The sequence below is a fragment of the Rana temporaria genome, chromosome 1, assembly GCF_905171775.1.
Source record: "Rana temporaria chromosome 1, aRanTem1.1, whole genome shotgun sequence".
In the NCBI taxonomy this organism is placed as follows: Eukaryota; Metazoa; Chordata; class Amphibia; order Anura; family Ranidae; genus Rana; species Rana temporaria.
In genome coordinates this window covers 98,854,310-98,881,819 of record NC_053489.1, presented here as the reverse complement: position 1 = coordinate 98,881,819, position 27,510 = coordinate 98,854,310, and the positions used below count along the sequence as shown (strand labels likewise).

Below are 27,510 nucleotides of genomic sequence, written 5' to 3'. Positions count from 1 at the left end.
GATGCTCACAGAACCTGAGGTTCTTACCAATGCTTCAGAATTGTTACAGGACTATGTAGCAAGGTAACTGCTATTGTCCAGCCTCAAGCTACTCTATAGTAAGGCACATTCCAGTATCTTCATTAGTTTGGCATGATATTTATTTATTTTTCATATTATCCTTTCTCTGTGGGGGAAATATTACCATGTTTCAATCACATTGTCTTGTGAAATATTTTTTCTGTTTCCTATATGTATACCAACGTCAGTAACTATTAATCAAAACTGCTTCCATGAAATATCACTGTTGGATGTGTTGACATATCCATCTGAAGTTGAGGTCCATCATGATGCCTAGAGTTTTGAAGCTGGCCTTAAATGAAACACAAATATAATTTTTGTGTGATCACATGATAGTTTTGCCGCATATGGGAGACTTAACGTTCGTCTGGGGGAAGGGTTGGAATTTCTCTTTTCTATGTGAATCGAATGACTGGTGAGTTTTTGTTCTTAAAGCAGAACTGAAGTTCCGCGATAAGAAACAGCAAGCAGACGGGCTACCTGCCTGCTCACTGTTTTCTCTGGCACTCTAAACTGAGCTGCGCATGAGCAGCACAGCTTGCAGTGTCGGGCTATTCTCCGAGTGGCGGTATGACTAGCTCCTGCGCATACACAGGAATGACATCATTCCCTGCCAGCCAATGTAGAGGCCTGAAGACCGACACTCAGAAGAAGATGGCAGTGACAGCAAGGTCTGCTTTAAATTACCGTATTTATCGCGGTATAACGCGCTCCCGCGTATACCGCGCACCCCCAAAGTGGCCCGAATTCCTGTGAAAAAAATGTTTTTTTGTACTTACAGTTTTGGTGTCTTGCGCGGCGTTCATCGGCGGCCTTGTCGGGTCCGGCGTCCTTCTGCGGCTTCGGGTGTCCTCTTCGGCGGGTCGGGTGTCCTCTTCGGCGGGTCGGGCGTCAGTCTTCGGCGGGTCGGGCGTCAGTCTTCGGCGGGTCGGGCGTCAGTCTTCGGCGGGTCGGGCGTCAGTCTTCGGCGGGTCGGGCGTCAGTCTTCGGCGGGTCGGGCGTCAGTCTTCGGCGGGTCGGGCGTCAGTCTTCGGCGGGTCGGGCGTCAGTCTTCGGCGGGTCGGGCGTCAGTCTTCGGCGGGTCGGGCGTCAGTCTTCGGCGGGTCGGGTGTCCTCTTCGGCGGGTCGGGTGTCCTCTTCGGCGGGTCCGGCGTCCTCTTCGGCGGGTCCGGCGTCCTCCCCGCTCGTTTCCCGCCACGAGTTTTAAATACTGCGCCGGCATATACCGAGCGCAGTACACTCGTGTAACGTCGGGCAGGCTCGGCAACTGTCGCGCTGACGTCCTGTACGCTCAGGATGTCAGTGCGAGAGGCGCCGAGACTGCCCGAAGTTACACGAGTGTACTGCGCTCGGTATATGCCGGCGCAGTATTCAAAACTCGTGGCGGGAAAGCGGGTATCGGCGTATATCGCGCACCCACGATTTTGCCCTGATTTTCAGGGCAAAATAGTGCGCGGTATACGCCGATAAATACGGTACATGTGGTGACAGTTGTTTTTTAAAGCTGAACTCCGAATAGAAAGCAAAATACACAGCTCAAAAACATAGTACTATTATATATTGGGAGGACTCCACTGCCGCCTTATTTTACATACAAGCGCGACGCTCAAAAGCGCTAGAGGGGAAAAAATACATTATTCCCTATGGAGATGGTTCACATCTCCACTCCAAAACGCCTGACGCCGAACGCCTGAAGCTCAAACAAGTTCCGGACCCTTTTTTGCGCGAATCGGGCGGTTTGGGCGTTTTTGAGCGTTTCTTTCTTTATCCCATAGAAAGTAATTGGAAACGCTCGATTCAAGCGACTAGCGCGACAAGGAGCGTTTGCTACGGGCATTTTGTCGCTTTAATCAATAGAACATTTCACCCAGGCAGAAGATAAAAAATCTACCAACATAGCAACAAGTGATGAAAAGATGATAATTTTTCCTATTGGCTAAAATAAAAAACGTCGAAGTACAAAAACGTCGGACGACGCTGTATGCAAACGCGCAAATAAGCATGAATACGCGCGAAAAAACGTCCGAACGTCCGAACGACCTAGGCTCAGGTGTGAATGCAGCCTTTACTCATGGAGACGTAGGTTCCCCTGAGTCCATCCTTTCTGGTAAGCTCACATTTCTATCGGTGGCGGGTCAGCACATCCTATATAAGAAGTCACCATTTTTGGTTCACAAGAATCACTTGGAAGTTGCTGCTGTTCTTCTCTTCCCAGTCATTTTTGACACTTGGTGGACTGTATATTCTTTTATGGATTCTAATAGCTGGATTCATAGAGACTTACGACGGCGGATCAGTAGATACGCCGTCGTAAGTCCGAATGAGCGCCGTCATATCTTTAAGCATATTCTCAAACTGAGATACGCTTCACTGTTGCTAAGATACGACCGGCGTAAGTCTCCTATGCCGCCGTATCTTGGCTGCATATTTACACTGGCCGCTAGGGGCGTGTATGTGGATTTACGCGTTGAATATGTAAATGAGCAAGATACGCCGATTCACAAACGTACGTATGCCCGTCGCAGTAAGCTAAGCCGTTTACGTAAGACATACGCCGGCGTAAAGATAAAACACCTCTGTAGGTGGCGCAGCCCATGCAAAGTATGGACGTCGGAACTGCCGTCGTATTTTACGTCGTTTGCGTAAGCGTACGTGAATGGGGCTGGGTGTAGGTTACGTTCACGTCGAAAGCAAGGAGTATTTGCGACGTGATTCTGAGCATGCGCGTGCATGGGCCGTACCAACGGCCCTCATTTACATGGGTTCACGGGTAATTTGCATGGAGCACGCCCCCTACCTGCCTATTTTGAATTAGGCGGGGTTACGCCGGGCCATTTGCGCTACGCTGACATAACTTAGGGAGCAAGTGCTTTGTGAATACTGGCCTTGCCTCTCTATTTTACGTTGCGTAGTGCAAATGAGCTAAAAATACGCCGGACTAGGTGAATCTGGCTATAAGTCTTTTTGTAACTTTTTACATTTAATTTTCTATATTTAATTTCAATTTCATGTCATTGTTATTGTTTTTGTCACAGTGACTTATCACTATTTCAGTGGTATACCCACTCATTATACACAACAATTGGGTTTTATAATCTTATAGGGGCAGATCCACATACATATGCTGCGCCCGGCGCATATGTAAGATACGCTACGCCGCTGTAACTTACTTAGCTTTGGTTTGAATCCTCAACGAATTTGCGCCGCAAGTTACGGCGGCGTAGTGTATCTCTCGCGGCGGAATTCAAATTGGGCGGGTAGGGGGCGTGTTTCATTTAAATGAAGCGCGTCCCCGCGCCGAACGAACTGCGCATGCGCCGTCCGTAAAAACTCCCAGGGTGCATTGCTCCAAATGATGTCGCAAGGACGTCATTATTTTCAACGTGAACGTAAATGGCGGCCAGCCCCATTCACGGACGACTTGCGCAAACGACGTAAAATTTTCAAAATTATATGCGGGAACGACGGCCATACTTAATATTAAGTACGCCACCATATAGCAGCTTTAACTATACGCCGGAAAAAGCCGAACGGAAACAACGTAAAAAAATGCGACGGCCGGTCGTACGTTCGTGGATCGTCGGAAATAGCTAATTTGCATACTCGACGCGGATTACGACGGGAACGCCACCTAGCGGAAGCCGGAAAATTGCATCTAAGACCCGACGGGGTACGAAGACGTACGCCTGTCGGATCTAACACAGATGCCGTCGTATCTTGTTTTGGGGATACCAAAACAAAGATACGACGCGCAAAATTTGAAATTACGTGGCGTATCAACAGATACGCCGCGTAATTTCTTTGAGGATCTGCCCCATTGTGTTTAAGCGCTACACTTGTATATCCACATAGTACTATTATAGCTGTCAGATGATTTGTATTTCTATCTATTCATCAATCAGTTTTAGGACCCTGCAACGCAGGCCAGCCACAGTATACTTAACTTTTTTGTACTGCGGTTAAGTAATACAACTAGGCCTTCTCCTTGCCCCAGCCTATCATTGGACAGGAGAAGCAGCAGGTAACTGATCTCAGCTCTGTCACTCTGCTCTCTCCTCTTTACAGCATGTTTCTTGTTAGCACATGGGCACTGCAGCACAATTGATTCCCTGGGCTGCTTCTCCCTCTCTCAGCCTCAGCTCTGCTGTTCAGGAGACTGTACGAGGCTAATACCGGGTCAGTTACAGATGTGCAAATTACTTTACTTTAAAAAATAAATAAAAAATGTTATGAACCTGTTCCATCATGGTTATTTCTAATCTTCCTGTTCACCTTTTGTAATTATGGTAAATATTGGTTTCCACTATAAATATGGATGATCAAAGCCCTTTTTTTCTCTCTAAAGTGAGACCCATGACCCTTAAAACAGAACTTCAGGCAAGTTGAAGAAACAGGTCAGGCACAGTACTGTAAACATTAAAAAAAAAAAATAAGAAAAAAATATAATTTTACATTAAGGCTGGGTTCACACTGATGTGGCAGGGGGTCCAGTGCGTCACTGTACACCAATTCAGGTGTGAATCGGGTTTGAATTTTTAGCTGAATTTCACCTGAAATGGCGCCAAAGACACACAGGACCCTTTTTCAATGAGGACCGCGGCCGCCCTGGAGCTGTGTGAACCGGCTTCATTGATAGCTGGGCATAGTCACCTGTCATGCAAATTGGATTCGGGAAGCCTAAAGTGATTGTAAACCTTGTAGAACAACCCATTCAGTTTAAAATATAAATGAAAGGCAAAACATTTTTGTATAGATGTAAAAAAAAATATGAATACCTTTTCTTCCCTTTTTTATAAATCATCACATTCCCTCTGTTCTCAGCTGCATACGAGCTGGGGGAGGAGAAGAAACAGCAGTACACTGAGCTTCCCAGTGACAGACTGTGCAGCGGGGGCATGTCAGGACTAGTCTGATCATTGAAAGGGAGCACACTGAGGGCCAGATTCACAGCCAGGCGGCGCAGCGTAACGTAACCGATTTAGGTTACACCGCCGCAAATTTTCTGGCTAAGTGCCCGATCCACAAAGCACTTACCTGGAAATTTGCGGCGGTGTATCCTAAATCTGTCCGGCGCAAGGCGGGCCCAATCGAATGGGGCGAGTCCCATTTAAATTAGGCGCGCTCCCGCGCCGGACGTACTGCGCATGCTCCCGTTGCAAATTTCCCGACGTGCTTTGCGCGAAGTTACGACGCGCCGACGTTTTGTGAATCGCGACGGGTAAAAAAGACTTGCGCCGGGAAAAAAAAAAAATAAAAAAAAAAATCGAAAGCGACGCGGGAAAGACGGGTATACTTTTACATGGTGTACTAAGTTTACACTTTGTAAAAGGTGCCCTATCTTTGCGACGGCAAACTAACACTTGCGGCGACGTAACGACGGGAAACATTTTTGTGGATCGCCGTAACTGCTAATTTGCATACCCGACGCTGGTTTACGACGCAAAATCCCCCCCGCGACGGCCGCGGTACTGCATCCTAAGATCCGACAGTGTAAAACTATCGGATCTTGGGGATATCTTTGCGTAACTGATTCTATGAATCAGTCGCATAGATAGAAACAGGGATACGACGGCGTATCGGCAGATATGCCGTCGTATCCCTTTTGTGAATCTGGCCCTGAGTTCCCAGCATAGCTAGACAACTGACCATGGTGTGCTCTTCTGCTTAGTATGGTCAGCTTTTTATAGGAAAGCAAGGGAAATGGCAGGAATCCACCAGGGATTTCACACAAAGGAAGCAATACAAAGAGAACAGGAGACTTTCTTATACAAGTACGTGGTGCAGCAGGCACATATAAGGAAAATTATTATGTTAGGGTAACAAACGCTTTAACACTTGGTGCACAATGCTGCTGTTAAACTCACATTTTTGTGAGTTTAGCTGTTTTTCGTTCTGCTCTTGAATGTATTTTTTTTAGCAGTTTAGTAGCAGGGGAGTTTAGAGGATGTTTTTTGAAAGCCCTAAAATCACGCTCAGGAGAGGCAATTTTGACCGCAAAAAAAAACACTCAATGCACATAAGCGCCAGGCGCATTTAGCACTTCAGCGTTTATTTCAATGGCCATAATAAATTAAAATTATGGACAATGAAATGCCCAAACTACAAACCGTTGAACTGTGCTAAACTCACCTAAACTGTTTTGAAAAAAATGCAGCGTAGGTGAGTTTATAACACTGATTTTCTCCTGTTGGGATGGACGGTGTTTAAAAAAAGTGTGCATGAGGCCTCCCGTCTATCCCACATGAAAAATGTCCATTCTATCACAATTATTGGTGTCACCAGTAGGCAGGGCCACTGCTTAATAGATAGTACAGTGAGGGGAAGAAAGTATTTGATCCCCTGCTGATTTTGTACGTTTACCCACTAACAAAGAAATTATAAGTTTATAATTTTAATGGTAAGTTTATTTTAACAGTGAGAGACAGAATAACAACAAAAATATCCAGAAAAATGTATTTCAAAAAAGTTATAATTTTATTTGCATTTTAATGAGTGAAATTAGTATTTGATCCCTATCAATCAGCAAGATTTCTGGCTCCCAAGTGTCTCTCTTAAAGGGAGTGCACCTAATTTCATCTTGTTACCTGTATAAAAGACACCTGTCTGCAGAAGCAATCGATCAATCTCCACCATGGCAAGACCAAATGGCTGTCTAAGGATGTCGGGGACAAGATTGTAGACCTACACAAGGCTGAAATGGGTTACAAGACCATCGCCAAGCTTGGTGAACTGGTGACAACAGTTCATGCGATTATTCGCAAATGGAAGAAACACTATGTAACACTCGATCTCCCTCAGTCTGGGGCTCCATGCAAGGTCTCACATCGTGGAGTTTCTATGATCTTGAGATTGGAGAGGAATCGGCCCAGAACTACACAGGAGAATCTTGTCAATGACCTCAAGGCAGCCGGGACCATAGTCAACAAGAAAACAATTGGGAACACACTAAGCCGTGAAGGACTGAAATCTTGCAGTGCCCCCTTCCTAAGAAAGCACATGTACAGGCCCGTCTGAAGTTTGCTAATGAACATCTGAATGATTTGGATGAGAAATGGGTGAAAGTGTTGTGGTCAGATGAGACCAAAATCGAGCGCTTTGGCATCAACTCAACTCTCCTTGTTTGGAGGATGTGGAATGCTGCTCATGACCCCAAGAATTCCATCCCCACCGTCAAATATGGAGCTGGGTAGGACAACTACATTACATCATAGGGACGATGGATGGTAATCTTGAATGAGAACCTCCTTCCCTCAGCCAGGGAAATCAAAATGGGTCATGGAAGGGGTATTCCAGCATGACAATGACCCAAACACTTGGTCAAGGCAACAAAGAAGTGGCTCAAGTAGAAGCACATTAAGGTTCTGGAGATGCCTAGCCAGTCTCCACACCTTAATTCCAAAGAAAATGGGTGAAGGGAGCTGAAGGTTCGAGTTACAGTATTAAACGTCAACCTCAAAACCTTAATGACTTGGAGAGGATCTGCAAAGAGGAGTGGGATAAAATCCCTCCTGAGATGTGTGTAAACCTGGGGGCCAACTACAAGAAATGTCTAAACTATGTGAACCAACAAGGGTTTTGCGACCAAGTATTAAGTCATGTTTTACAAAGGGATCAAACACTTATTTTCCCTTACTGTAGCTACTTTATTACTTTTTTTCTGTAAAGTACAGTGCTATTTTCAGTTTATTAGAGTTCTACTTTAATGTTTAAGTGGGGGATGACAGAAGCAGCCCATGTGTAATGTGCACCCAGCTTTTGTCAATGTGACTATCCCAATGCTTTAGTGTTCTTCCATGTCCAACTGGACGTTTTAGGCTTACAAATGGAAGTGACTGGGGCCTTGTAAGGCAAGACAATCTGTAAAAAAACGTTGCACTCCTTTGCATGTTACTTTTATGCAGTTTCTGTATCTATCAGGGCTGTGGAGTCGGAGTCAGAGTAAATTTTGGGTACCTGGAGTCGGAAGTCGGCAAACAATGCACCGACTCCAACTCCGACTCCTACTAAATTTAGATTGTCGGAACATTTAGGAGTCTAAACATTTATCTACCGACTCCACAGCCCTGATATCTACCATATAATTGCATTTTTATCAGTTTTTGTTTTTCCATAGGATTGTTCTGGCAGGGAACATGTTTGACCCCTCAGCAGTCCACAAAAGCACTAGATCTTTCATTGCTTAATCATGTCATTGGTGCTTAATCATTTGTTTGTAATTCGCCCAGCTGTGAAATAGGATGTAGATATTTGCTTGTTTAAGTACAGTTCTACATCATTGCAAGCTGAAAGGTATATATAAACATTGGTTGGTTTCTGTGGAATAGCAGGCCATGAGCTGACAAACATTGATGGTAGCGGGCGACCATCCAACTCCTTTAGATTAATGGAGTAACATATACACATGACTCATAGCAATGCTATAGCAGGGGGACTGACCCTAACTGTAAGGTTATGTTCACGCGTCTTTGCAGTAAGAATAAAACGAGCAAAAAAAAAACAAAAACAGCTTGCTGAGTCTTTCCTGTGGTTTCCTAAGAAAGCACTTCCTTTAGGGATGAATGGTAACACATGTGAAAGCATATCTAGTCGCATTGCACTGAAGCTGCTCTGCTTATAAAAAGAAGCAGAATCCTGTTGATTAAAAGAGCAGTAACATCAATCTTTAGACGGTAATTACTCTCCGATGTATGTATAGCCAGGAAAATGCTCCACATTTCTGGAAGTATGTAGTCTGAAGCCTTTCGTTAAATTCATGAAAACCATGCAACATTGTGCATGTGACAAATTGATGACTCCGAGAAATTTAAGTAGTTCGTTTTTTTTTTTGTGCCACTTTTGCTGTTGCAACAGATTCATGAAGAAATGCCTCCAGGTCAATGATAAAGTAGCAGTAAATGAGACCTACTGTATTCTATATTGGAATAAATTGTTGATTGTATAGTACGTGTTAATATTGTCATTATGTTTAAGACAATTCTGCAACACAATTTGTCTTTCAGTTCCTCATAGAACTGCTAGTTCATACGTTTCCATTACTTTTACATGTCCTCTATAACCACATTTTAAAACTGTGTTACAGATTGCAGAGACTCAGGCCCAGATTCTTGTACACTGGGCATATCTGCGGCGGCGCAACGTATCCGATTTACGTTACGCCGCCGCAAGTTTTTCAGGCAAGTGCTTTATTCACAAAGCACTTGCCTGTAAAGTTGAGACGGCGTAGTGTAAATCACCCGGCGGAATTCAAATTCGGCGGGTAGGGGGCGTGTATCATTTAAATGAAGCGCGTCCCCGCGCCGAACGAACTGCGCATGCGCCGTCCGTAAAATATCCCAGTGTGCATTGCTCCAAATGACATCGCAAGGACGTCATTGGTTTAGACGTGAACGTAAAAGACGACCAGCCCCATTCACGGACGACTTACGCAAACAACGTAACTTTTTACAATTTTGACGCGGGAACGACGGCCATACTTAACATTGGCTGTGCCTCATATAGCAGGGGCAACTTTACGCCGGGAAAAGCCTAACGTAAACGTCGTAACTTTACTGCGTCGGCCGCGCGTACGTTCGGGAATTCGCGTATCTAGCTAATTTGCATACTCAACGCGGAATTCGACGAAAGTGCCACCTAGCGGGCAAAAAAAAATTGCAGTTTAGATCCGACGGCGTAAGAGACTTACGCCTGTCGGATCTAATGGATATCTATGCGTAACTGATTCTAAGAATCAGCCGCATAGATACGACGGCTCAGATTAGGACTTACGACGGCGTACATGGCCCTGCGCCGTCGTAAGTCCTATGAGAATCTGGGCCTCAGTCTCTGGGCGATAAGGGGCAAACTGCTTCAACTATGAAATGCAGACACATACCTGCATCAGTCTGCCAAACCAAATGGTCGTGGCCAAATGGCAGGCGGTTTTCACAGGCAAAGAAAAAGCTATGTGCATCATACAAGTCATTGGAGGATGGGTAGGTCTTTTTCTGTGAGTCTTCATTAAGTTATCTACCCATCCATGGCCAACCTAACAAGGGCTAAGGATAAAATGTAATGCCATTGTCAAGCTACTTTGCAAGAATAGGTACAGCTCTGGGGGGAAGAGAGAAAGGTTGTTACTGTAGAAAACATTCCCTATAATCCCTATGATTTGATAATCATGGTGATCACATGATCAGGGACCACAGGTCTATCCCCTTATCTCCTTTTTTAGTACCTGAGACTACCATTTGGTTCCACTAGTCCACTCTGTTACCAATGCTTCAGCTGCACGAGGAACTTTATGGATTTACAATTAGATGGGTGAGAAGGGGTTTAATTCAACGTGTCTGATACAGCCAATTTATCTAATGCCAAAGCATTTATTTTTGTTTTAGACAGATGGGGGAATGTTTTAAATATTGTCACATGTTCCCTCTTTGGGGCAATGACCCTCAGTTTGCCCTGCTGACACTCAAGCCGTCTTACACACGACCGGTTTTCCCAGCAGGAAAACTGCCAGAAGAGCATTTGGCCGGGAATGTCGGCTGTGTGTATGCTCCCTAGCAGTTTTCCCGTCAGGAAAACAGCCAAGAATCCTGACGGGAAAATAGAGAACCTGCTCTCTATTTTCTCGTCTGGTTTCCCGGCAGAGTGTTTTCTGCCGAGAAAACCGGTCGTCTGTATGCTTACCTGTCCGAAGGTAAACCCAGGCATGCTCGATAAGCTGTAGCATACAAGGCATAGTGTAGGGTGTAGCAAGATGGTGGCGACAGCATCGAATGTGACGAGCGCCGGCTCTTGGTAGTCGTTGACGTCACCTTGTTCTTGCCATTCAAAAGAACGGCGGTGAATGGCCTTCTGTATGCACGGCTTGCCAGGAATCCCATCAGGAAAACCAATGTTTTTTTTCCTGACGGGATTCCCGGCCGTGTGTACAGGGCCTCAGAGAAAGAAGGTGATGGGAGATCCAAAATTTTACATGTCACAGTTGGCAGGTATAAGAACGGAGGATGAGGGATAATCTTCCATTGAGGACAACTGATGAAGTGACAGCTGTCTAAGAGAAGAGATTTATGAAGAGATTTCCTCCAACTTCCTGTTGTGTCTCCAAGAAGAGAAAGCTCCAATTGGATAAGGCAAAAAAATAAACACCAGGCAGGCATTTTAACCATTTTACTAGGCTGTCTGAAAAGTTTTTATTTAGATATACTTGAATATTTGTCTGTCTCTAAACAGGATCACATTTAACCATGCACAGGCAATCTCCTTTTTACTACTCACAAAGCTGTACTCTGTGGCATCAGATTTTCAGGCCCATGTGTGCTTTTAATCATTGTCTATTCAGAAATGAGAATGGCATACTAGCATGAGTACAACTAATGATGAACACAGTCGAGAAATTGACTTCACTGTAAATTTAGTTTAAAAAAAAAAAAATATGTAATCGAAATGTTGCCAAATATTCGAGAAATGGATGAAAGTTGATGAGGAGAGACAAATTACAACTGGCCCTTTTGAGGGCTATCGTAATGCTGATGCGGCCCACGATGAAATTTAGTTTGACACCCCTGATCTATGTGTTTGGAGAGAAGAATTAGATAAACAGGTACAACTTGTGTAGGAAGATTTTTAATTTCTGTGTATCCCCTGATGCTAGTCACTTCACTGGGTATATATAGCTTTCGAACCACTTTCGATTTCTCCTGAGAATCGGGGCAGCACCATTTACTTTCCCAAGGGGGTTAGGTTGCGGGTGTGCTCCCATATGATACAGTCAGCAGCCATAGCCGCCAGTGTGTGACTTTAGCCCCGCCCCCCACACGTCGTGTCATTAGATTTGAATGACAGCCGCGCAAGCTAATGGCTGCGCTGCTATCAGTCTATCCAATGAAGAGCCGAGAAGCCCGGGCAACGATCGAGCATGTTTGCGACGCTGGACTTTCCAGGGCTCGGGTAAGTAAACGGGGGGGCTGGGGGGCCGCTAATTGTTGGATGTTTTACAACCCTTTTAAGTGTAATCCAGGTTGTTGAGCAAGTTTACAATTTTATTTCCACCCTTATGGCAAGCTTTTGTCACAAAGCCAAAGTTGACTTTGATTCAGACATTTCTCATAACTCCACATTCTAACTATAGTAATTCTGCAATTCTCTGCCACAACAAAAAGAACAAGGACAATTCTTCTTTTCCTGGAATCGAGGAGAACATAAACTATCCATCATTTAACATTTTCTCTGTTCGCCCCCGACCACACAGCTTTATTCTGTTGTTGTCATTGTAAAGTGTCTCTTCTAACTAGCTCCATGGAAACTAGAAGCTATTTTTTTCTCTGTCAATGTGTTCTGCTTATTATAAATGCAATGTGCAAGGGCCCAGTGTACACTTTCAGCCCAAGTGTTGGGATATTAGAATGGTAAGGGTAATATTGTGCTCATATCAGTCCAGTGATACACTATGACTAGAAGACCCCCGATCTGCCTTTTCAGGATTGTAACATCACAATTTTGTAGTATAGTTTCTAGTACAAAAATAATACCTTAATATCTATGCAACTCTAAGGCCTCGTACACACGATCGGTTAACCAAAGGATAACGGTCTGATGGACCGTTTTCATCAATCCAAACCAATCGTGTGTAGGCCCCATAGGTTATTTAACCTTTGGTTAAAAAAATGGCAACTTGCTTTAAAATTTAACCGATGGATTGCTAACCGATAGGTCAAAACCGATCGTTGGTAGGCACAACCATCGGTTAAAAATTCACGCATGCTCAGAATCAAGTCGACACATGCTTGGAAGCATTGAACTTCGTTTTTTTCAACACGTCGTCGTGTTTTACGTCACCACGTTCTGACACGATTGGTTTTTTTAACCGATGGTGTGTAGGCGCGACGGACCATCAGTCGGCTTCATCGGTTAACCTATGACAACGGTCCGTCGGTCCGTTCTCATCGGATGGACTGATCGTGTGTACGCGGCTTAAGAAACCAGCTTACTGCTCCTTCGATATGGTGGTTTTCTTTTTTCAAAATGTTTCCCCTTTATTTTAACCTGGTAATCCTGCCATTAACTCACTTTCTGTCCTAGGATGACAACGATACTGAGCAGTGTTATCACCCTTGGGTAGGGGGTGTTAGGCCTATCTAACACTATGTCAGGATTCCATAATACCTACCTCTCTCCTCCAGAATGGGAGAGACGTTTTGTGGAAATGGCAGGAAATAATGCTAACTGATGTGGAGGCAAAAAGTACAGGAAGTTACCAGCTCCCAAGATTCCTGGCTGGGTGTACAGCTATTGTATTCTTTAATTGTTTGCATTTGTTGAAAAGATATGATGAAACACTTTTCAATTGTATGTTTACCAGACCATAGAGACCTTCTCTTTGGAGAAGAGACAATTGAGGGGATATGATATCAATGTACAAATACCATACTGGTGACCCAAGCATAGGGAAAAAAACTTTCCGTGAAAGGGAATTTAAAAAGACACGCAGCCATTCACTAAAATTGGAAGAGAAGAGATTTAACCTTAACCCTGTGTAGAGGGTTCTTTACTGTCAGAGCGGTAAGGATGTGGAATTCTCTTCCACAAGCAGTGTTATCTCATACTGCGGCTGTTGTATTTTGATTGCTGGCCCTACAGCTGACCCAATTGCTGTCGAAACAGACCGCAAACAGTGGCCGCATCTGATTGGATGCAGCCACTGTTCTTCCAACAATTTATTGCTTGGCACCTTTGATTTTTTTTTTAAATCGAGATGTTGGATGGAAGACAGCCGACAAAGAAAATTTCAGCCAGTTGGTTCAGGAATCGCTTAATATGCAAACGGTGTATTGCCAGCTTTACACACTTCCTGTCCTAGGACGACAACACCGGCTCACCCTATAAATCAAGACATTGGAAACAAGATAGGACTCTGAAATATATATATATATATATATGAAACCCTTATCTATTTAGTAATTTAATTTATTTTCACTTTTCAATTATTATTTTTACCTTGATTCAGGGGCAGCACATTTTAGCATTGATTCATTGCAGATGTTGGAACACGTTTGATGATTGCAGCAGCTGCACCCTGTAATCTTTCATTTCTATCACTAGGTGGCAGCGTGCTACTACCACTTTTATATAATATATTCTTTCAGCTCCTGCCCTCTAAGAAAGAAGTTACTAATGTTACTTATCTAATGTTTTATTACCATAGTCCTAAACCTTGTATCAAATTCTAAATTCGGCATTTACACAGTGCTTAGGTAACCACTGTGTGAGAAAAGTATATTGCAAATAGAAGAAAAAATATTATTACATATACAATTGCTAATTTTATTAAAGGGTCACTAAAGGAAAAAGTTTTTTTTAGCTGAAATGACTGTTTACAGGGCATAGAGACATAATAGTTAACTGATTCCTTTTAAAAATGATTAAAAATAGATAAAAAAACAATCATATAATGTGCCTGCAGTGTAGTTTCGTTTTTGCTGTTGTTTCCTGGTTCTCGGATGTACAGAGAGCCACTAGAGGGCAGTCAGCCAATAGAGAGCAGTGATACTTTGTCTAAAACTCCTCAGCACCAATCCAGTTTTGTTTTACACACAGTAATCACACCTCTTTGATTAGTGACCACCGTGAGAAATCTCCCAGTACTGTGGTCATCAGGAAACAGGCAACCAGGAAGTGTCCCAGAACAGAGAGGAATTACAGCAACATCAAAGCAAAAACGAACAATGAGGACATGAAACCAGGACTGCAGTAAGGTAAAGGAAGCTATTTAGCTAAAAAAAAAAAATTCCTTTAGTGACCCTTTAATAATGACGTTTCTTTATGATCTGCAGCGGCTATAGTTTTCTGTAAAATTCAATGCAGTTTGGCAACCTGGAGGTGTTTGTGTACAAAACGCCCCCAGAAATGCAATTTCCTGCTTGTGTGATTGGCTTACTTATTTTCCCAGAACTCTACAATAAGGATTTCAGTTTTGGTGAGATACTCTCCAAGGGTTAAATACTTCTACAGGAATGCTGACATTGCAGCTTTTTGTATTGGAGCATTGAGAATGTATTATAATGAACCATGTCTTCCCATTCAAAGTCGGTCTGCAAAGGACGTGTGAAATAAACAAGTATTCTTTTAGACCCCTTTCACACTGAGGACGCATCCGCGTTATCTCTAAAGTGCCGCTCGTTTTAGACTAGCTCAAAAAAAAAAAAAAAAACATGGACAGGCGTTTTTAAGCTTTAAAAAAGGCTAAAAAAAAGTGGCTGTAAAAACGTCCATGGAAATTAAGCCTAAAGATGGATATCTCGGTAACGGCAGCAGCTGCTGCCACAACCAAGATATCCATATTTTCTTTGAGCCGTCCTGTAAATTATAACGGTGGTCTCCGTGGCGGATTCGCTGCAAGATCACCATTATCGGTGGTGGGAGAGGGGCCCCCTATACCGCCGCGCCCTCCGCCGCTTACTGCAGCCGTCGGCAGCGGTGGAGGAGATCGGGTCCTTTCCTCTCCTCGGCTGGGATACGAATGAGGGCAAGATGGCCCCCACCTGTCCCCATAGCATAGCATAGTCTTTTTGACCCCAGATCTCATATTTAAGAGGACCTGTCATGCTTTTTTCTATTACAAGGGATGTTTACATTCCTTGTAATAGGAATAAAAGTGACCCATTTTTTGTGTGTAAAAATGTATAAAATAAATAAGAAAACAAAAAAAAAACATTTTTTATAGCGCCCCGTCCCGACGGGTTCACACGCAGAAGCGAACGCATACGTGAGTAGCGCCCGCATATGAAAACGGTGTTCAAACCACACAAGTGAGGTATCACCGCGGTCGTTTGAGCGAGAGCAATAATTCTAGTCCTAGACCCCCTCTGTAACTCAAAAGATGCAACCTATAGAATTTTTTTAAACGTCGCCTATGGAGATTTTTAAGGTTAAAAGTTTGACGCCATTCCACGAGCGGGCGCAATTTTGAAGCGTGACATGTTGGGTATCATTTTACTCGGCGTAACATTAGCTTTCACAATATAAAAAAAAATTGGGCTAACTTTACTGTTTTATTTTTTTTAATTAAAAAAAGTGAATTTTTTCCAAAAAAAGTGCGCTTGTAAGACCGCTGCGCAAATACGGTGTGACAAAAAGTATTGCAATGACCGCCATTTTATTCTCTAGGGTGTTAGAAAAAAAATATATAATGTTTGGGGGTTTTAAGTAATTTTCTAAATATTTTAATCTTGTAAACACCAAATCTGAAAAACAGCCAAGGTCCTTAAGTGGTTAAAGGGTTTGTAAAGGATTTTTTTTTTATCTTAATAGCTTTATTTACCTTAATGCAGTGCTGTTTTCATGTCCTCATTGTTCGTTTTTGCTCTCAAGTTGCTGTATTTCTTCTCTGATCTCCACACTTCCTGGTTGTCTGCTTCCTGATAACCACAGTCCTGGGAGCTTTCTCTCTGTGGTCACTAATCAAGGAGGTGTGATTACTGTGTGTCTAAAACCCCTCAGCACCAATTAGTTTCGTTTTCCAAACTATCACTGCCCTGTATTGGCTCTGTACAGCAGAGAAGCAGGAAACATGCAAAAATGAAACTAGAAACTACAGGTACATTATATGATTGATTCTTATCTATTTTTAAATGTTTTTAAAAAGAATCAGTTAACTATTATGTCTCTATACCCTGTAAACAGTCATTTCAGCAAAAAATATTTTTTTATTTACAACTCCTTTAAGCAGAGCTTTTCTTTCTTTTTCCAGGGGATCACAAGAGTGCACTTGGTTCTGCACTCCTGTGATCCAGAATCAGTCAACAACCGGCTAAAAACCGATCTGGATCGATTTGGACTTTAAGGCCTCGTACACACGGACGGACTGTCCGATGAAAACGGTCCGCCGGACCGTTTTCATCGGACATGTCCGCTGCCGGATTTTGGTCTGATGGTTGTACACACCATCAAACCAAAATCCCCGCGTACAGGATACGCGGTGACGTGGCAACGTGCGCGACCCTGGAAGGTCAATGCTTCCACGCATGCGTCGAATCACTTCGACGCATGCGAGGGCTTTCGGAGGGCTTGCGGGCCAGTTTCAGCAGACATGTTCGGTCGTGTGTACGAGGCCTTAACGTTGGGATCCACCCAAATGCCTGGACTGGCAGCAGGCTCAGCCTCTCAGCGAGCTGCTTGGATATTGAGCCAGCTGCTCCCACCCCCTCTACTGCCTGACGCTCCAGTGAGCTCTGGACAGGCAGAGCAGAGAACCGGTGACTGACGGTCACTACCTCTCTAAACAATGAAGACCGAGAACTGAGCAACTGCTTCGTTTTCAGTTTAGAGATATTGGGAGATTGGTGCTGCAGCCATCTAGGTGAGGTATGACAGTTTTTTTTTTATTTTTTATTTCCGAACTTCTCTTTTAAAGTGGCTTTATTGCAGAATGTTTTTTACCCTAATATGTTCTCTGCATTAGGGTAAAAAACCTGAATGCAGCTCTCCCCCAGTCCTTATACTCACCTGAGCCCAATCCAGCTAAATGCACAAGAGCATTGGCTCTCTTGGCTCTCTCCCTCCTCATTGGCTAGTAGTGGGCACTGGTACCGCAGTGATTTCCCCTAGCTTGCCCTCAGCACAGCCACCATTCAGGGAATGGTGGTTGGTCACCTCATAATCTCCACCTTATCCACTCAGTGAATGCTTTACATTCATTGAGAAAATGCAACATGTTCTCTTAATGGCACCCATGTTAAGTGAATGACTTCCTTTGTTCAGTAAGCAGGGTATCCACTCAGCGTGGGACGCAGAAGCAAGTGGCGATCACTGTAGTAGCAGTGCCCATTACAATGTTTATTGACTTTCACAGGGATCCCACAGGTATGGCACTTTCACACATACATTTGTACACACGTATTTAGTGTTTTATGTGCCAAATAAATGTTACGCAACAGTTTGTTTGAGTTGATAAGTAATAGTGCTGGGCTGTCTGTCCATACGCATCCACCTCTCCTCCTACAGTTCTGTTCCTCGCTGTCTTCCCTTCTCACTTCAGTATTACTGTCACTATAGTAATCGAGTACATTTTAGAACAATTTTTAACTTGCAACATTGGCGCAAGTGCATGATTATTTTGACACAGCCTATCGAAGATTAATAAAAAATAGAAATAGATTAGGGTGAGAATGCAGCAGCTACTGCAAGCGGGAAAAAAGGGGCCAACAATGCCCATTTGCATGCCTCACTGTGCCCATTGCATCCTCACTGTGCCCATTGCATCCTCACTGTGCCCATTGCATCCTCACTGTGCCCATTGCATCCTCACTGTGCCCATTGCATCCTCACTGTGCCCATCCTATCGTCACTGTGCCCGTCGTCACTGTGCCCATCGTCACTGTGCCCCGTCATCACTGTACCTGAAATTGAGAGGCTGCGGGTGTCCATTCAATGTTTAGAACTCGCGGTCTCCTCCTGGTCCCTTCCGTGATAGGCGTTTCTCAGCAGACACAGTTCCGCCTATCACGGACGTTCTCTCATCCTCTGACTTTTTTTCCCAGCAGACACTGTGTTCAGTGTTCCGTGAATCACAGAGTCCTCTTGTCTGAGGATGAAACGGCGTCTGTGATTGGCGGAACACTGAACACTGTGTCAGCTGGGAAACCCGAAGATGAGAGAACGTTCTGCGTTTCTCAGCAGACACCGTTCCGCCTATCACGGAAGGGACCAGGAGGAGACCGCGAGTTTTAAACGATGGATGCCCACAGCCTCTCAATAACTTCAGGTACACTGACTCAAGTATAAGCTGAGGGGGGTATTTTTAGCCCTAAAAAGGGCTTAAAAATTTGGCTTATACTCAAGTATATACGGTAATCTCATTTTTTTTTTTTTTTCTTAAATTTATACAACACACTGAAGCAGTTTAAAATGTTATAAATATAATTTTGAAATGTACAGGAAAATATTACAATCAGTTTAAAGGATGACCACTGACAACAGACAAAACAAGTGTGAATGATATCCAGAAGACGTTCTTTGCTAAAGTCAGTAATTGCACTTCGTTTAACGTAATGTCAGTAAAACGTAATCCAGTAAAGGCGTGTTCCCATAACATTTCCCAGTGCTTCTGGGTGAATCTGAATCCTGGAACACTAAGTAGCAATCCTTTACCACAAAACATGTAACATTTCTGTGCTTGTGCACATGTGCCCTGTCTTTACAAGGAAGCTTTAGTGTATTTGAATTCATTGTTATTGTAAAGATTATCTGAACATACCTGTTGCTTTGATGTCCACAATTCATATCATGATATATTTTACATATTGATTTATCTTTTAAATATTGGATGCAACATATTTACAGTGCTGGTAATGCTGTATTCCAGACCATGCACCCAGCATTTTTTCGGTAACATAATCATCATCACTATAAGATACAGAGCTGACCCATAGGGCAGAGAGATGAGGGGGGAAAAAAGTACAGACACTGTGCTGCAGTGCTGAGCACAAAGCACAGCATGTAATGAGCTGCCTCATTGTACAAATATAATTCCAAACTTATCACAGAAAGAAATAAAATAAATTGATAACTCTAGCCAAGACTTTTATTTTGGTTTGGCTAGAGTGGGGAAGAAGTAGAACCTCTGGGTTCCTGTTGTTGAAATTTCACATTTTTTTTTTAATTTCACTTAGATTTTGTTAATAAATGTTTTTTACAAAGAACTTTTGAGGTCCTTTACGTAATGGCATCTAGTGGGCACAGCTGCATTATAATAGCATTGGTTCCAAGAGAGCAATTAATATTTTACAAAGTAGGAAATAAAATAAAAATAACTTGTAAGAGTCTTTTTTTTTTTTTTTTTTAATGCTATGCAAGACACCCCTACGTGTTAAAGCACTGAGGATTATCCCCCTGTTTATAATGGTATTCTCTCATTACAACCTACCCATCAGGTTTTAAATTCTGCGTATGATTCCATTGGGGAGATTTCCTTTAAAGGGGTGGTTCACCCTAAAAACTACTTTTTTTTTCTTAGACTGTTTGAGCGTTGACGTTTTGAGCAAAAACGAGCTCCCCCCCGTCGCGTAAGCCGCGTCACGATTGGCGAAAGGAGCCGAACGGCGATGCGCATGCGCAGTATAACGCCGACTCACCGTTCGGCTCCTTTCGCCAATCGTGACGCGGCTTACGCGACGGGGGGGAGCTCGTTTTTGCTCAAAACGTCAATCACAGACATGTTAGGAACGCCCACTCCCGCGGGACTCGCAAGCCGGATGCCACGGGTGAATATGCTGTACAAAGGTACGTACAGCATCAAAAAAAGAATAATAGCCTTAATCGTATTGTAATGTGGGGGGCCAGTCTAAGAAAAAAAAGTAGTTTTTAGGGTGAACCACCCCTTTAAGCTTATAATGTCATTGGGACAGGAAGTAAAGGAAAGTTACCGCAGACAAACGAGTAGCAAAAAAAATGCAAATTGGGCCCCGGATTCTCAAACGAGTTACGCCGGCATATCTATGCGCCTGATTCTTAGAATCAGTTAGGCATAGATTTGTATTAGATCCGACCGGCGTAAGGCTCTTACGCCGTCGTATCTTAACTGCATATTTACGCTGGCCGCTAGGGGCGTGTACGCTGATTTACGCCTAGAAATATGTAAATCAGCTAGATACGCAAATTCTCGAACGTACGCCCGGCCGACGCAGTACAGATAGGCTGTTTACGTTAGTTTTTTCCCGGCGTAAAGTTACCCCTGCTATATGAGGCGTACCAATGTTAAGTATGGACGTCGTTTACGTTGTTTGCGTAAGTCGTTCGCAAATAGTGCTGGGCGTCATTTACGTTCACGTCGAAAGCATTGACTTCTTGCAGGTTAATTTGGAGCATGCACACTGGGATACTTTCACGGACGGCGCATGCGCCCTTCGTAAAAAGCGGCAACTTTCGTTTGAGAATACGGCACTTGTCTGTAAAAGTTGCGGAGGCGTAACGTAAATAGGATACGTTGCGCCCGCACAAAGATACGCGATTCTACGTGAATCCGGGCCGAAATCTCCAGCCATTGTTAGGGGAATTTCCCCTCATGTCTTTTACCATTAACATTGCGACTGAGACAAGTAGGAAAATTCCTCAGTTGGGTCAAATAAACCCATCCATTCTATCCAAAACTACAAGAAAAGTTTATGGCTAGAGTTGCACTTTAAGAAATTTCCTGGGTGCATGGCCTAACTGAAATAATACCCATTTGACATCAGTCTCAGGGTGAGTGTTCATGTGAATGAACTCTTGGACCTTCTTTACTTCCACAACTTTTTAAAGCTGACCATTAGTAGATGGAATAGTTAGTATAAAGTGCATTATATTGTAATCTTTTCTATTCTTTCCATGGCATAAAAAATAATTGTGCATCATTACATGCTCTGTATGGCGTATTCTTCTTTTCAGAAGTCTACAAATGATCAGTAGATGGTGCAGTTACACCGAGAGACAGACCAACTGACTTATCCTTTACGGTCCCAAAAGTTTCATCTTTGTTTCATTAGACACCTTATTCATTTCAGAGTAGCTTTTGGATAGTTTTGTTATTTCAGACATAAGGAAATAGAGAAAAGGGTCTAGGCAACTGTTCAAACTGCTGAAACACAATGCTACGAGATAGCTTCCATAAAGTTCATCCTTGTTATTGTAGTGATAATTGACTTGGTGAAGAATGAGAATGATATTACTGGGTGTAAAGCACAAGGCAAATATAAGCAGAAGCAGGATGGTTATTTTAAGGTACATGAATCGTTTCGGGTCTTGGGTCCCCAGAGTTCTTATGATTGAGAAGTAACAGAATATTATCACAGTGAAGGGAATGAGATACCCAAACACAGGAAGTGATATAAAATAATAGAACTGAAATTCATCAGCAGAGACTTCATATATGTCGTTGCACGATATAAGCCGAAGATCCTTTAAGTTATATGTCTGCTGCTTTGTAAAAAATGGTATCATGAACATGAGGACAGTAATCCACACGAAGCAACACAGGAGGACTGCACAAGTCCGTTTAGGTAAACTCCGGTATATGAAGGGGTGGACAATGGCGACATATCGACTCACACTAATGCACATGAGGAGCAGAATTGAGCAATACATGTTCCCATAGAAGCATATAGTCACAACACGGCACATTGCCTCACCGAATATCCAGTTGTTCCCATTTAGGTGATATGCCGCCTTAAACGGCAGCATGAGGCAGAAAAGTAAATCGGATATGGCCAAGTTTGTGTAAAATATTGCCGTACACACGGTTTTAGTCTTTGAAAACAACATCCGTAAGATAAGTGTGTTGGCAGGAATACCAATAAGTATGACTATGATGTATATGGATGGTATCAGCTTTGTACTTGTAGAGCCTTTTAAGTAAGCCAAAGTTGCATTGCTGACAAATGTTTGCTTCTCTGGAGCAGCTTTTTGGTCATTGGATGTTGTTGGCTGCTCTTGATCATCAGTAATACTGGGAATTGGTTCGAAATGTTGGATATGCTGACTTGCTCGAAAAGTCCTGGGATCTGCGGTGTCGGTCTCATTCTCTGAAACTTCTGAAGAATTGTCTAAAATAATAAATGATAAAAATATTAATATCTTTGTTTAAATATCTTTTAAACAAATTAATTTTTAAATAGACCATAGCTGTGCAGTATGGCAAAGGTTGTCCATTTTGTTTTATTTGCTGTGATATATGCATGTAAGAAAAGGTCACAAATGAGGGCAAAACTTTTTTCAAGAGGAAATTCAAGCCCATTCAGTACTTTTTTTCTTCCAGACAAAATTCTGGACTATGTAAATTTTAGCTGCAAGTTGAAAACCAATACATAAAGTGAAACTAAACCCAACAAATCTCACGGTTTCCCAAAACAGCTACATTTAAAGCATGCCATGCTCTCAACCAAACTGCCAAGCCATCAATTGACTGATGTCATAACTGATCACATGTGCAGCATCGTGGGAACTGCAGGTCAAACAGAGGCTAATATTTAAGTGAGACCCCCAAAAAAATGTAAAGGACATGAAATACCCCCACCCCTTCCCAACGGATAATAAAAGTGTTTTTTAGTGAAGCGGGATGGTCGGAGGCAGGGAAATAAAGTCAATTTGTAGGGGGAAGTTCCACTTTTAAAAACACATTGTTTATTATTGTGGCCTAAGGGCTCTTTCACACGGAGCGGATCCGTATTGATCCGCTCCGTTAGCCCGTTTGGCTCAGCGGGGATTCCTCCGTTAATCCCTGCTGAGCTGTCGGCGGACAGGGCGGTCCCCGCACACAGTGCAGAGACCGCCCTGTCTCTCCTCCGCTCTCCCCTATGGGGAATCGGATGAATACGCACCGTCTGTCCGTATTCATCCGATCCGATCCTGCAGACGGAAGAAAAATAGGGTTTTCTTCCGTCTGAAAAAACAGATCCTGACGGAGCCGGGTGATTACGGACGTTAGCGGATGCTCCATCCGCTAACGGCCGTGATCCCATAGGGAACCATTGTAAGTCCGTAAACGGACTTATGAAAAGCGGACCGTTCGTCCGCTGGTGTGAAAGGGCCCTAAGTTGTAGTAAAGTCTTTGTAATTATTCATTGATTGCTTCATTTGTCATCTCTTGTTGACCAAGTTGAGGGCAAACAAAAAGCGATCTTTTAGCGTTTTTTGTGAAAGCTGCAGTGTATGGCCAGGCATAGATATCCATCCTGATCATCTTTAACTACTTGCTTACTGGGCACTTAAACCCCCTTCCTACCCAGGCCAATTTTCAGCTTTCAGCGCTGTCATTCTTTAAATGACAATTACATGGTCATGCAACACTGTAGCCAATCGAAATGTTTATCATTTTTTCCCCTCAAATAGAGCTTTCTTTTGGTGGTATTTAATCACTGCTGGGTTTTTTTTTGCTTAAAAAAGGAAAAAAAGACAATGTAAAAACTTTTTATAGTTTTGTTATAAAATTTTGCAAACAGGTAATTTATTGCCTTTATTGATGTGTGCTGATGAGGCTGCTGATAAGGCAGCACTGATGGGCGGCATTGATAGGTGGCACTAATGGGCACTGCTTGGTGACACTGATGGGCAACACTAATATATCTATTGATGCCCTCCCAGCAATTGAGGTCCGCGCTGTAGCCGTCAGTCTAGTATAGCGTGGGCGGGAAGCAGTTAAAGCGGTGGTTCACCCTAAAATCCACTTTCTGTCACTAGATCCAGCATACTGCTGACATCTGCAGTATGCTGGATTTCTTTTTTTTGTACTTATCGTTTTATCCGTATGTCTGCTCCGGCTCCGAGCGGCGTATCCTTCCGGGTATAGGCGTTCCTAAGTAAAGCGCAGTTGATTGACGGGCTTGGATAGCGCGTCACACCTTCCGGAAATAGCCGACGTGACTCTCGGCAATTTACGGCGCCTGCGCAGTCAGCTCTACACGGCAGGCGCAGGCGCCGTATAGCGCCGTAAGCAGCCGAGAGTCACGTCGGCTATTTCCGGAAGGTGTGACGTGCTATCCAAGCCCGTCAATCAACTGCGCTTTACTTAGGAACGCCCATTCCCCGACGGATTCCCCGCTCGAGCCGGAGCAGACATACGGATAAAACGATAAGTACAAAAAAAAGAAAAAAAAATCCAGCATACTGCAGATGTCAGCAGTATGCTGGATCTAGTGACAGAAAGTGGATTTTAGGGTGAACCACCGCTTTAAAGTGATATTAAAGGTTTGTGTTTTTTTTTGTAATAAAAAAAAACATGTTATACTTGCCTCCTCTGTGAAATGGTTTTGCACAGAGCAGCCCTGATGCTCCTCTTCTCGGGTCCCTCTTCCTTGCTTCTGGCCCCTCCTTCCTGTTGAGTGCCCCCACAGCAAGCAGCTTGCTATGAGGGCACCTGAGTCGAACTGCAGCTCCGTGTGTCCATTCAGACATGGAGCTGTGGTTTGGCCCCGCTCCCTCTCTCTCCTGATTGGCTAACCTACTTTGACAGCAACTAGAGCCAATGGGGCCACTGCTGTGTCTCAGCCAATCAGGAGGGGAGTCCCGAATGGCAGAGGCAGTTGTGTACATCTCTGGATAAAGATGGGCCTGGGGTAAGTATTTGGAGGCTGAGGGGGGCTTTAGCGTTTTTTGGTGTTTCTTAGCTTTTTTAGCAAACCTCCCACAAAATGCTTATGACTCAAAAAACTCCTTTCAAAACCCACTAGTTCTGGGAGTTTTTTTACAGACCGAAAACACCCCTGCAAAAAACGCTCATAACAGCCTATGTCTGCATGGATTCATAGGATAACATGCTGGGGAGTTTACTGGCGGCATTGAAAAAAACTCCTTATGCCGCGTACACACGATCATTTTTCGGCATGAAAGAAAACATTGTTTTTAAAAACGTCATTTAAAATGATCGTGTGTGGGCTGCACATCGTTTTTCAGTTTCTGAAAAACGACAATTTTTTTTCCGAACATGCTGCATTTTTTAACGTTGTTTTAAAAAATGTTGTTTTTCAGGTTGTAAAAAATGATCGTGTGTGGGCTAAAACAATGTTTTAAACCCGCGCATGCTCAGAAGCAAGTTATGAGATGGGAGCGCTCGTTCTGGTAAAACTACCGTTCATAATGGAGTAAGCACATTCGTCACGCTGTAACAGACAAAAAAGAACAAATCGTCTTTTACTAACAAGCAATCAGCTAAAGCAGCCCAAAGGCGAATAGAACTTCCCCTTTAGAGTGCCATTGTACGTGTTGTACGTCACCGCGCTTTGTTCATAATTTTTTTAAAACGATGGTGTGTGGGCAACGTCGTTTTTGATAAAGTTGGAAAAACTTTGTTTTTTGGACATGATGAAAAACTACGTTTTCTTTAATGCCGAAAAATGATCGTGTGTACGCGGCATTATTCCTGGCATTCTTGGTAGGACTCAGCAACAGCCATTACATGTTTGTGGCTAGAATTCTATTGAACGGTTTTACTTCAGTCCTTAAGGAATGTATTTGATCCTGAACTTTGAAGCAAATGTATTGATTTTGCATAGTAATCTAAACTTTAAGGTGGCAATAGACGTTCGATGAAGGTTTGAAAATCGGCCTACTGCCGATTCTTTTGCCGTTTAGATGGATCCTGATGTAACATCCACACTTGGTTGATTGCTGGGCACCCTTGGTAGTGGTCTTATTTCAGAACAAAATGGTAATCAGGTTAACAGAGCCAATCATATCGGTCATGATTGTTCATCAGAAGGGGTGTATGTTGTGGTATCAGAATGTCTATAGATGTACAAACATTTTTATATCCAACCAAAATTAGCTAGGGGTAGAATTTAACAGCATTGCTTTAGACAAGAGATTGTTCCTTTACATAGTTATTAATTACCAGTGTGAACACTTTCACATAGTGCCTAATTTTTTGATGAATTAGATCATTTACATATTTTTGTCAGATAGAAAATATTACTTTAGTTTTAACTAAGACTCCAATGTAAAAGACTTGATTATAGTTTTATTCTTTGTTCATATTTTATTTCTACAGATACTTGTTGTGTAGTACATAACTACCACAAGACCAGTTACGGGCTCTTGTCTTAGTCAAGTTATGATATGCTCTTGACCTCGGGTGAGCCAGGCTTGCCTGAGTATTATTTCTAGATATGCGGCTCAAGTTGAGTGTTATCGTTTTCGCCTTAATTTTTAGACTTGCTCAGCTTTTGTTCTTTTTATTTATATATATATATATATATATATATATATATATATATTTTTTTTTTTTTTTTTGTACTTATTGGCTTGTTGCAACTGTGTTATTGAGGCCATGTGTGCTGTGAGTTCGGCATAATGTCTGTAATATGCAAAGCCATGAATTAAAAAATAAATAAAAAAAAGACTGACTTGATTTAGTTTTATGAGATCATGTAACCTTACACCATTGCACAGCTGCAGATTGCCGAACCCTTTCCTGTGCCTGTAGATATTAGTATAGTAGTAGATGGTAGTATATATGTAGGAGGTCTCTTGTACTCACCGATCAGACAAAGCGTAGACTCTAAGAAAAGAATCAGAATTAGCAGGGTCTTCATTTTCAGGCTTTGGGTTCAGTTCATGTTATGTGTAGTCATTGTTCTGCGCCTAATAGCAGGCAGTGCTGTGTGCTCGATGGCTTCATGACAAATGTGTGGTCACATACAAGGGAAGGAGCTCCTGGGCTCTGTAACTTGTTTCCTCCTCCTTCCAGGGAGTGACGCAGTGTACATGTCTGGACAAGGAGGATGGAAGAAGGAAACTTTCCACAAATGCTTCTTAACTCTTCAAAGTGATACTGTTTTTTAAGTAATAAGAATACTATGAGGACTGCATAGTTCCAATCACTGAGGGCAGAGTATGGGGCAACATTTAGGGCATAACTTGAGGTTGGTTGTACACCAATAAGCAGAGATTGTTTTGATTCAGCTTTTTTTCAATCTCTGTATGTATGGGCTAAGGACTATACCA

The 27,510-nt window shown here is 43.1% G+C and overlaps 2 protein-coding genes across 4 annotated transcripts in view; one reads left to right on the top strand and one right to left on the bottom strand.

The window, feature by feature from the left end:
- Positions 1-27,510, top strand: part of IQGAP2 (IQ motif containing GTPase activating protein 2) — a 416,293-nt gene that overhangs the window by 298,409 nt on the left and 90,374 nt on the right. The gene's annotated exons all lie outside the window — the stretch shown is intronic.
- On the bottom strand, positions 21,519-27,247 carry F2RL2 (coagulation factor II thrombin receptor like 2). Its single transcript, XM_040341164.1, has 2 exons — positions 27,044-27,247; positions 21,519-22,616 (listed from the first exon to the last, which is right to left on the bottom strand). Exons 1-2 carry the CDS (start codon positions 27,096-27,098, stop codon positions 21,526-21,528), a joined length of 1,146 nt encoding a protein of 381 aa, XP_040197098.1. The 5' UTR covers positions 27,099-27,247; the 3' UTR covers positions 21,519-21,525.

Coding starts and splice junctions, on each gene's coding strand:
- F2RL2 (XM_040341164.1), bottom strand. CDS start 27,098: ATGAAGACCCTGCTAATTCTGATTCTTTTCTTAGAGTCTACGCTTTGT. Junction 22,617..27,043: donor GTCTACGCTTTGTCTGATCG/GTGAGTACAAGA, acceptor TTATTATTTTAG/ACAATTCTTCAGAAGTTTCA.